General features: G+C 37.7%; 1 protein-coding gene across 1 annotated transcript; it reads left to right on the top strand.

Moving 5' to 3' along the window:
* On the top strand, positions 1 to 4,528 carry LOC121427970. Its single transcript, XM_041624548.1, has 3 exons — positions 1 to 667; positions 1,748 to 1,953; positions 4,006 to 4,528. Exons 1-3 carry the CDS (start codon positions 390 to 392, stop codon positions 4,449 to 4,451), a joined length of 930 nt encoding a protein of 309 aa, XP_041480482.1. The 5' UTR covers positions 1 to 389; the 3' UTR covers positions 4,452 to 4,528.
* Positions 4,529 to 12,595: the final 8,067 nt, after the last annotated feature.

Raw genomic sequence — 12,595 nt, 5'->3', positions numbered from 1 at the left:
GGACTACATTCATAACTTCAGTAATTGAAAATTTTATGTGGATTGCTATCATCAAGTTTGCCAAATCACTGAAGTCACTGACCTTGAGATCTGCTTTTATCTAGGGTCGTGAACTTAAAATTTTGGAATTCGTCGACAGGGATAGCAATACTTTGCCAGAGTGTTTTTAGCAGCCGGTGGAAGTGTGATGGTGTTTTATTTCTCCTCATCGTGAGCCTTGGTTTGGCAGCCGTAACGTCACCTTCCCTAAAACTTTCCTCCGCCTGATGTTCTCACGCCTCTCTATCATTTGAGTCTAATTAAAAAGTTTTTTAATTGTCGCGAACTAAAAGAAGATCCATCAGGGCTTACAACAAAGGTTTGATCATCATCGACTCTAAAATCACAAGATGGCATCATCGGGCAGAAGTGATGGCCGGACTAGGACGATTCTTTGGTGCGTACCGCGGGCAATCTCTACTGCTTTTGCGAAGTGCCTGAGCTACATCGAGGGCACCGAAGTGTGGTTCGAACCCTACACCTACAGCCATGTCAATAAAGTAGAGTACCGTATGAACACCAATCTCGATATTCCCATGGAGTATGAGGGGAATGAGGAGATATTCGCCACGGCGAAAGAGATTCTTGATAAAATTACGAACACCAAGAATGAAGCAGATCGCTTACCGTAAGTGTTTTTTTTTCGTCATTCATATCTTCACTTTTTCTATTCTGTTTAGAGTCGTAATCTTTTTCGAATAATACTAAATATTACTTTAAAAAATGGACGTGAAATCAACGAAAATTTTTACAAACACACAGGGCCTACATGTATTTCTATTCGGAAATGGTCAAGCGTCAAAAATGTTCAACCTTATGACGTCCTGAAAATATATTTGTGCAAGGGAGCGCAGCTATCGAGCTAAAAAAAATGGTATCTTTTCCCTGTCAAAGTTTCATTTCTGTGGCGTATTTTTTAAAACAAAGATAGGATCATGATGTTTTTTTATTCACTTTCAATTTTCGTTTTCTCTTAAAAGTTCTCTGTCCAACTAAATATACCACCCTCAGTGGTATGTTTCTTTGCAAACGGTGTAAAGTCTGCACACCATTCAAGACATAATAAACAATAATTTCATAATGATTACGATATTATGTGATTCTGAGGGGAATCGCGCAGGGGAATAAAACAATCAAGCATGACAAGTTTTATCTAAAGATAACACCAAATCACGCTCCCTTTGATCCATGCAAGTTTCCACTATCCTTGTTCTCTCTTGTCTCTCTCTCTTTTCTTATGTTTTTCCCTCCCATTTTCTCTCTTTATCCATATGTAGGTAAGTGCGTGTGTGTGTGTGTGTGTGCAAGAGTGAGTGTGTCTGGATCTCCCTACTTGTCTTTATCCCTTCTCTCTCTCTCTTTCTCTCTTTATTTATGTTATTCCTCCTCCTCTCTCCTCTATTCTTCATCATGCATGTCATGTCTCTGTTTTATTTTGTGTTTATACTATCGTCTTTTTAAGGTTCTGTCATCTTATTATTACCATTATTTCTCGCAATTTCTAATTAAAAAAATGGAACTTGAACATGATAGTATGTAGAGTTGTAGAGTGGACGCAGTACTATCTTCTTTATTTCTTTTACGTGCTTCTGACACCGATGCGACGTTTCAAAGTGCGATAAATAACTATACGACCTTTTAGCGTATCGTGTCTGTATCAGATCAACATAAACAAGTCATTCGTTTTTTTTTTTCTTTATCCCAACAGGTACGGATCCGTAAAGCGAAGTCTCGAAGCCAGTACTGCCAAACATGTCTTCGTCAAGGATATGGCTTTTGCAGTAGCTGATGGGTTTCGAGGTTTCCTACCAAATGGTTACAGGCATACCTTCCTCATCCGGAGTCCTGATCGATCTATCGCGTCCTACAGGAGATCTATCTACAATCATTACTCCAATCTGGGAGTATTGCAAGGTACACTCTTAAAATAGTTGGACAAAAAATGCCCAACATTTAACCAACCCTTAGCAACATATACATATACTGTCTACACAACTATTGGTTAAAATTGGGTAATAGAAACTAATAATTGGGTAACAAATTTATTTAATTGGATAAGAATTGCCAAGAATATATATACTTATATACATATGTACCAACATGTATTGCCCAACACAGTGGACGGTATGTTGCCCAACATTATATATGTAAGTTTGTAACAACATACACGAGGAAAGTCGACTCAAATCATCAGTGTGTCATTATTAAGTCGCTCCAATCTTGCTAATCTTTCGTGATTTCGTCTGAGGTAACTCATGAAGTTAACTTAATATTCTTAATCATGTTAATTGACTGTAATGTTCTTCAACCGTTTCAACGGATTGCGTGGAAAGACGGCGAGTCTCTTCGCAGAAGTCTATAGCCAGACTGCAGAGCCCTAATACGCAAGATTTCTTATAACCCTCTCGTGGCTGAAATCACCTCCTTGCAAAATCTCGTGAATCGTGAGACTTTGTTTCTAAAAGAATTTATCCATTTTATCTTCCACTTTAAACATTAAGAAATAAAGGTTCGAAATTGAACCCCGAAAGGTTGATGCAAAATCAGCACCCTATGGGTTCAAAATTTAAACCTTTGATTTGGGGTTCAAAAATTGAACCCTGCGGTTGGGGTTCATTTTTGCACCCTGTACAGTGGGTTCAAAACTGCACCCCTAAATTTTAGATTGAACCCCTAGGGGTGCAGTTTTTAACCCGCAGGGTGCAAAAATGAACCCCAACCGCAGAGTTCAATTTTTGAACCCTAAATCAGGGATTCAATTTTTTAACCCATAGGGTGCTGATTTTGCATCAACCTTTTGGGGTTCAATTTTGAACTTTTATTTCTTAGAGTGTATCTTCAAATGAAATCAAATATTGTTGCATCCTTGGAAAAAAAATAAATGCTACTCCTTATAATGGCCATTTATTTTAAATGAAATATTTTGATAAATAAGTAGATCGTTGGCCTGAAAGAGATGTCTCAAAACGAAATTTTCTACCTCGGTTTCTCTTGCGAATTGTGCAAAAGGTTATTATTTTAGCTCAAATAATATCTATGTCATCGTAAATCTCATTCTCTGTACTTTCTCATAATGTCACTTTTGATATACAAACAACAAGATACAAGACGAGATTTCTGACATTTCTAAGTTGCATGAAATCCAGAGTTCTGATTGGCTGGATAATGTTTCAAAACAACATGCCCGGGTAATTTGAAGAGATTACCAAAGGAGGTCCGTCTGCGCCAGCCCGAGTTTTCAAATAATCACGCTATTTTTAATTTCTTTTTTGGGATCCTTAATTGACATTTGGATACACCCTTTCCCCATTTTCAATATACACACTTAGAAATAAAGGTTCAAAATTGAACATCGAAAGGTTGATGCAAATTCAGCACCCTATGGGTTCAAAAATTGAACCCTTCGGTTGGGGTTCATTTTTGCACCCTGCGGGTTCAAAACTGCACCCCTAGGGGTTCAATTTAAAATTTAGGGGTACAGTTTTGAACCCACAGTGTGCAAAAATGAACCCCAAGCGCAGGGTTAAATTTTTGAACCCCAAATCAGAGGTTCAATTTTTGAACCCATAGGGTGCTGATTTTGCATCAACCTTTCGGGATTCAATTTTGAACCTTTATTTCTTAGTGTGTAACAAGTTATGCTTCTAGTAATATAACAAGTAACGCTTCGCTATGTCTGATCCACCAAATTATCCCGACCCTGACCCTGGAGGGGGCCAAGCTTGACATTTTGGTGGGTGGTTGGTCTGTCCTCCCAGCGGGTCCTATATCATTAGTCCGGCCTGAGCTGGACCTATACGAGGAACCAAGCGCAATTCACACTAAATTTAATGATAGACCAGTTGATTATGATTATTAATATCTGACACTCTATTGAATGACGATAATGAAAAAACATTCAGTTCTAAGATAATTATGTATTGTCTTGATAATGCTTCCCGCCCATGCTTAACTTTCAACAACCAGGGGAAGCTGCTAACGAGAAGACGTTCGAAGTACAGAGGGACGATCCCATATTTCCTAAAGGCTGGCACACGAAAGAAGTCTACGACCTCTGGAAGTATCTCCAAGACTCTGGGATTGATCCTAACCCTATCATCATTGACGGTGATGATCTACTCACCAAACCAGCTGAGACGCTTTCAGCTTACTGTGCTGCTGTGGGGTTGCCTTTTAACGATAGCTTACTCCAATGGGATGCATCGGTAGAAGCCTTCAAGAAGATGAAAGCTTCCGGCGACAATCTTCTGATGGACATCGTGGATTTCTACGGAACGGCCATGAAAAGTAGCTGCTTTCTGCCTCCAAGTAAACCCATACCACGTGATCAACTACCCGCTGATGTCATCAAAGGTTCCGACGAAGTCATGAAATATTTCGAAGAAATGTATGAAGCGCGCCTTCGAGTATAATTCTTCGAATAACTGAAAATATGGGAAAAAGAGTTTCCGCATATTGATTGGACAAACTTAAAAGCAAGTCCACCGCAACAACAATGAAGAATAAAAAGATTTTAAATATCTAACAAGCATAATACTGAAAATTTGATCAAAATTGGATGTAAAATAATAAAATTATGACATTTTAAAGTTTTGCTCAATTTCATGAAACAGTTTTATGCACATGGTCAATATGCAAATGAGTGACTTATGACGTCATCCACTCACAATATCTTATGTATTCTATTAAATGAAATATTCTCATATCCTCCTCAGTGTACTCCCTGAACATGTGGAATAAGCATTGTTTGATACTATATGGTAAGTCAAGTTGGTCCTTATTGTTGAATCTGTAAAATATGATACATTGTACACTGTAAATACTGTGGTGTTAAAACTGACACCAATTGGTGTTAATAGAGGACCACACACTTAGGTGTTAAAATTACACCCTAAAGATGAAACATAACACGAAGAGTGTAAATGTAACAACCAAAGGTGTTGTAATAACACCTATAGGTGTAAAACTTCTCAAAACTTCACCGTCAATTTAACACCAGTGTAAAAAAAAACTGGTGTGGTCCTCTATGTACACCGGTTAACAGCACAGTTTTTGCTGCGTACTACAATCCAAACAATAAAAAGCAAAAGGAATGGTGAGTGAGGGACATCATCGGCTGTCTTATTTTAAATTCACCCAGGTTTGCATATCACTGCTCTGTGAAAAAAATAAGCGAAACTTTTAAACGTCATAACTTTCTTATTTTACATCCGATTTTAATGGAATTTTTAGCGTTATACTTTTCTCTACTTGTTCAAATCAACATTTTTTTTCCTGGGGTGGACTTGACCTTTACTTTACACATCCTCTTAATTAATACAGAGGAGATGGATAAACTTTTAATGACTGATGTAATCAGCTGTGAATAGTATGAGAATCATGCAGTCTAATGCTTGTCACCAAAATATGACAATTTGGCATTTTTTATAATATCGATTTTGATCTCTAATGGGTGAGGAAATCCTTATCGATCACGCTCATGAGTCAGGTAGCCCTTTTTGCAATCAACTTTGTCTGAAATAGAAAGTAGTCCAACTTTCAAATAGCGTTTAATATACACACTATGAGAAATAAAGGTTCAAAATTGAACCCCGTAAGATTGATGCAAAATCAGCACCCTGTGGGTTCAAAAATTTAACCCCTGATTTGGGGTTCAAAAATTAAACCCTGCGGTTGGGGTTCATTTTTGCACCCCGCGGGTTCAAAACTGCACCCCTAAAATTTAAATTGAAACCCTACATGCCCTAGGGGCGCAGTTTTGAACCAATAAGTTGCTGATTTGCGTCAACCTTTCGGGGTTCAATTTTGAACTTTTATTTCTCAGTGTGTATATGTTGAAAATCACAACAGTAGTTAATCAATATATCGAACAATTTTGGGGGGATGAAAACATCAGACTAAAACCATATTTAATCATTTATTTACTTTGGACCAATCACGCGATGATAATAAATGGAACACGAAGACGACAGGGTCCCGTTTCACAAAGACCGGTTAAAGTAAGATGAATACACCATTTCTATTATAAGGTTGCCATCAGCCAATCATCTTGGATGATTTCAGTAGCTTTAAACTGTTAGTGCAAATTTGTCATAATAACAAGTTTAGTGAAACAGGCCCCCAGAGTATACTGATATCCATCTATAATATCAGGTCTTAATTGAAATGGAATTTTATGTTTTAAATTCAGTATTCACACTGAGAAATAAAGGTTCAAAATTGATCCCTGAAAGGTTGTTGCAAAATCAGCACCCTATGCCTTCAAAAATTGAACCCTGCGGTTTGGGTTCATTTTTGCACCCCTAGGGGTTCAATTTAAAATTTAGGAGTGTAGTTTTGAACCCATATTTTGAATCCATATGGTGCTGATTTTGCATCAACCTTTCGGGGTTCAGTTTTGAACCTTTATTTCTTACTTTGTTGATAAACAAAATGGTTTTACTATTGATGTCATTGCTGGATGCTTCGTTTGAAATATTTTATTAACACTACCTTGACTACATTACCTCATATTATGTTTGCAATTACTTAACAAAATCATGAGTTTATTGTGTCTATAATTGTTTTCTTAGTCATTTTGTCATGATCTTCATCTGCTCGCTTGAGTATCCTTCTCCTATCAATCATTTATGCTTTCCCTATTTTTAAGAAAAGTGAGATTTTAGATATCCGTCTGCATGCGCAGAACGCCGCTCTATCAACGCTTGCGCCATCGCTAGTCTAACGCTCGCTAGTACCGTTAAACCAACGCTAATGGAGCACCGGCTTCAGCGTTGCACCGCTAAGGCAACGCACGTGTTTTAGATTCCCCCCCCCCATTTTGTGCGCGGTGATGAGCCTTGTCGAAATTCGGCCCCCTCTCCCTACCGCTCAAGGACCGCTCCAACAAAGTTCGGGCGGTGTGACCAGGCCTTAAAGGCCTAGTCACACCACCCGAGCGTTGTTGGAGCGGTCGTGGAGCGGTAGGGAGAGAGGGTCGAATTTCGCTCACAAAATTGGGGGAAAAAAAAAAACGAAATCGAAAATGGTGAATGGTAGAGAGCGGTGATGATTTTTTCTTATCTATCCGCTCAACGACCGCTCCAACAACGCTCGGGCGGTGTGACCAGGCCTTTAACAGTCATACCAAAGAAACTGCCTTTAGCACTGTTCCGACTGCCCGGTTGTATATTCATTAAAAGAAACGCAATATTTTTGATCTGTCGGAAGTCGATCAATTTCCGATAAAGTGACTGTAAGTCGTCGCTTAATATATTTTTTTTATTTACTATTATGATTTCATAATCACGCATTCATTTTCCTTTGTACTGATATTTTGTTGACTTGAATTTATTTCAGGACCTGGGTTCTGTTTCATAAGACTTTTTATAATAAAAAAATACTTAATCTTTCATAACAAATGTTCTATCACCCAATAAATCAAATGATTTCCAAAGCTTTATACCGTTATTGCAAATTTGTGATAACAACCTGTATAAGACGGACCCATGGCTAGTACTTTGTGTGTGTGTTTTCTGTACTACTTGAACAACAAGATGAAATACATAAATAAATCACCTTGTGATAAGAAAACGAAATCATCGACATTTCCCGTTTATGTAGTTGAAATGTGCAATTTAGTGGTATTACTGACGTACATGCAGCGATGATGTTGGATGTTGATGTTTTGATAATGCCGACGATAATGGTGATGATGACGACGATGATGATGATGTCCATGATGATTAGCAGGCTCTTGAGATGAAGGTGATGATAAAGATGATGATAATGGTGTTGATGAACTTCAAAGAAGCTGATGAAGACGATGATGATGATAGTTAAGAAGTTAATGACGATGATAATAATGATGATGACAGTTAGGAAGTGAGTGAGTGATGATGATGATGATAGTTAGGAAGTTAATGATGATGATAATGGTGATAGCTAGGAAGTTAATGACGATGATGATGATGATGATAGTCAAGAAGTTAATTACGATGGTGATGATTCCAATATTAAGTTGGTGAAAATGAAATACGGTGGAGGAAGTTGTTATCATGATTACTACGTCAGTCACATTTGTTCTACGCCGGCAGCCGTACAACGAGTCGAAACAGCCGTTTTAATATTTTTTGTACCAGCTATATATAGGTGGTTTGAATAAAATCAATGAAACGGCTGTTTCCGACTCACCTTACGGCCGCCGTAGAGTAAATATGAATGAGGGTTATAAAGGTCAAGTCCATCCAAAAAAAAGTTGTTTTGAATCAAAAGAGAATATAACGCACACAGTGCTCAAATTTTCATCAAAATCGAATGTAACATAAGAAAGTTGTGACATTTTAAACTTCGCCTATTTTTTTTATCTGAAAAAAATTAAATGCACATTAATTTAGGGGTCCCTTTTCTCTAAAATGGTCGGGTCTTGCGATTGCCCGACCCGACGAAATAATAATGATAATAATAATAATAGGCATTTATATAGCGCCATCTATCTAGAAAAATTATATTCCGAGGCGCGTTGTTATTATTATTATTACCCCTGCTTTAGCTCGAGCTGCCTTTCAGCGCTCGTGCATTCAAGGAATTAATCATGCCGGGTACCCATTCACCTCACCAGGGTCGAGTGCAGCACGATGTGGATAAATTTCTTGCTGAAGGAAATTATGCCATGGCTGGGATTCGAACCCACGACCCTCTGTTTCAAAGTCAGAAGACTTATCCAGTGGGCCACAACGCTCCATAATCCGATGTGTGGGCACAAGCTCAATCAATCAATCAATCAATTAATAATATAGGATATTTATATTGCGCACATTTCCACCTTGTTAGGTGCTCAAGGCGCTCCTCTATTACCCGGCTAAGCTAGGCGTTCATAGCGCACACAGCTTCTTAAGGAATTACTTCCTACCGGTACCCATTTACCTCACCTGTTTCGAGTGCAGCACATCGTGGATCAGTTTCTTGCTGAATGAAATTACGCCATGGCTGCCATGGGATTCGAACCCACGACCCTCTGTTTCAAAATCCGAAGACTAATCCACTGGGCCACAACGCTCCACATTAATTAGTCAATAAATCAATCACTAACTCAATCAATCAATGCAGGATGATAATATGATAATGTATTGTCAATTTGTTTTTTTTTCTTTTGAAAGTGTTAAAAAATCACAAATTCAGCATATTTTCAACATCTCTGTCTAATCAACCCTTACTTACCCGTGACATCCCACACATGGGAGAGATCCAGGATTTTCCAAGGGGGAGGGGACATTTTCCCTAAAAAAAAAAGAAACCAGAAAAAAGGTCTTTAGTAAAAAATGAAGAACAGGTTGTCCTGCATCAAATTTGAGGAGCAAAAAGAGAAAAGTCTCCACTTGTGTTTGAACGGCATATTCCCATAATAAAAATTTGCTATGACTTTCAAAAGTGGGGATCACACTTGTGTACTATGACTTTCTAAGGGGGGGGGGCGGGCCAGATGTGCCCCCCCCCCCAGATCCGCCACATCAATGGGTTAGCAGAGAAAAGTCCTTGGCGTTATCAATATGAGGCGGACCTTGGCCTCTTACCATGACCTGAGGTGGAATTGACACTGATAAAGATTTGTTTGTATATCAAGTCATAATCATCTGACTAGGCCTAAAACAACCGAGATAGGAAAAAGAGGTGCTCAGAAACCCGCGACTTTGAGAACGACTGGAATTAACATAAAGGCCTAATAATCCAACCATAATTGTTGTGAACAAACCAACATTCCGTTACATTTTGCTGAATGCGCGTCCACGCAAAATGTTAAAAATAATATTTTACCGCAGTAGAGTAAAAAGTGTGGTGTAGACTACAGTGCGTATCAAAAAAAACGGGACAGATTTGAAAAGTCTATAACATTTTAGTTTCAAATTATTATGTCTATATTTTGGTGTTAATAGGTGCTCTAAGGTCTTGTCTTTCAAATGCTATCAAAAAAATTTAGTTTCGTTCATGCTTGAGCGAACACGGGACGTTTTTGTTGGGGGTTCAAAAAGAGGCTTGCGCCAGAATTGCAGAATATAAGTGATATGATGTTCGGACTTCTTGCTAATTAGCAGACTTCCTCTTAACCTTTTCATTATCTTTGCCATAATTTTCAAATCATGCGGTCAAAATTCATTTTCAGATCTATTTATTTGCTTGAATTATTATGTTATTTCTTTTTAATATGCTCTCTGTTAGCTTTGAATATTCCTTCTTCAAGCTAAAATTATTTTTTTTCAACCGAATTATGGGAGAGCATGGATTTTTTTTCAAATCCTTTCATTATGTGCTACAAAGGTTATGGTGCCTTTTGAACAAAGCCACACAGATGGGCGGGCGCTAGGTTGCTGCCCCCCCCCCTCAATTAAAAAAATCATGACCAAGAAAAAAAGTGGACAGGAAATAAGGAAAGATAGAAAGTAAAATATGATATCATTTTCTGAATATTATGTCAAAATCTATCACAAAATTTGATATTGTAATTAAAAAAAGTGGGAATATTTGCGTGCTCACTTCGCTCGCTCACAACTTTTTAATACATTTTACCCGATCTGCCATATCTAGCTCCCTCAAAATTGACTCAATACACCATTGTCATTGAAAACATGAATCCCTTCCTGTGTTTCCTGTCAAGCAATTAAATTTTTTTAATGACCCCTTGAAAAATATATTCATGTCTTTTAAAGGTACATTACATTATTTGTTTCACATGATAAAACGATTTGAATAAGTTACAATAATACAATAAGTTACAATAATCACAAGTTTTCCCAATTAATAATTAAAATCTTCTTGCGTGGGTTGACAAAAAAATAATCTTCTTTTCTCAGTTACTTATGAAGTAAAATTAAAAGGTAAGAGAAGTTTAAATGAAAAAACAAAATAATTCAATTAAATAAATAACTTTGTAAATGAAGTTTGACAGCATAATTCGAAAATTGTGGCACAGATAATGAAAAGGTCAAGAGGAAGTCTCCTGATTAGCAAGAAGTCTGATCATTGTATTACACATATTCTGCAATTCTGGCGCAAGCCTCTTTTTGAACCCCCAACAAAAACGTCCCGTGTTCGCTCAAGCATGAATAAAATTTATTTTTTTAAATTGCATTTCAAAGATAAGACCTTAGAGCATCTATTAACACCAAAATATAGACATCATTATTTGAAACAAAAATTTTATAGACTTTTCAAATCTGTCCCGTTTTTTTGATACGCACTGTATATTAGTGCAGGCCTGGTGGGGACCCCCAAAATAATGAGTTAATGAAAACGGTGTATATTGGCTAAACATACCTAAATTATTTGTAAAACCATGCACAACTTTATAAATATATTTCATCTTTATGACCTTATTAATGAATTTGATTTCACAATTTATTTTACTCATTGTTTATAGTACAAACAAATGAAACACAGATATGAATTACAGACGTTAAAGACGAATATGATTTCTGAAAAAGCGACTCTCTGTGTTCTCTTTGTCTTATTTCTGCACAGTATGATAATGAAAAATTCCATAAATGTATGATAATTTCCTTCGCCCCCTTTTTTGTGGGGGGATCATGGACGGAGTTCGTGCTTGCTATAGCATTCCGTCGTTTGTGATTCGTCAGGTCATTTACAATCTGATATCCAAGTTTACGCGGGGTGAATCTGACCTCGGTACAATAAATACAGCTACGTGCACTGGCGTAAATCAGGTCCGAGCAGGGAGGGGGGGGGGGGGTGATAGTATTATATTGATCTGAAAATTTACAATTTGGGGAAACCCCCACACCAAGGGCTGTTTATACTGGGGCGACAGTAGTCAATAATGACTAATCGCCACTCAAACCAACAGAAGAAGGGGTATATTACCATTTACTTTACAGTTAATATTAATATGCGAGGGACCGAGAGATCAAATTTTCAGGAATTGGAAGACAAAATGATGTCCAAAAACCTCTTTCAAATTGTGTGTAATTATCACATTTCAGCTTATGTATACGTATGCATATACTGTAAATGTTTAAATTATATACTGCTATCTTTCAGTTAAATGCCTATCATGAATTTGTTCAATGAAGCGTGGGAGCGGAGCGACCGCGAGAGAAAATTTACATTTTTCGAATGCAAAATTGGCCAAATTTAAGCACTTTCGCATTAACAGTAGTATTAATCATTTGATGATTAAAATATATTGCTTCTTCCTTGAAAAATGGGGGGGGGGAGAGACGGGGGTGATTATACATGCCACCCCCTCCGAAAAGTGTGGGGATGTATTCGATCCCCATCCTCCCCCCCAGGTTTTTCGCCAGTAGCTAGTACAATTTCTTCCTGTCTTTCCCAAGTGACAAGGAGGTCAACTCTTTTAAAGAACATTGATTGTAATATGCAGTGTCCTCGTTCTGTTCTTGATAACATAAAAAACGAGCCAACTCCCCGGACTACTGCAGCCTTTTAGTAACAAATTTAATGTAGGCATTATTCTACACACCGACACACACCGCGCCTGAAATAACCTGGAGTATCCGAGTTAACTGTGGTCAAACATCCAAACTTATTCACTTAGGCCTATTTA

The sequence above is a fragment of the Lytechinus variegatus genome, chromosome 14, assembly GCF_018143015.1.
Source record: "Lytechinus variegatus isolate NC3 chromosome 14, Lvar_3.0, whole genome shotgun sequence".
Taxonomy (NCBI): domain Eukaryota; kingdom Metazoa; phylum Echinodermata; class Echinoidea; order Temnopleuroida; family Toxopneustidae; genus Lytechinus; species Lytechinus variegatus.
The sequence above is the reverse complement of the archived record's forward strand: the minus strand, read 5'-3'. Positions and strand labels throughout refer to the sequence as shown.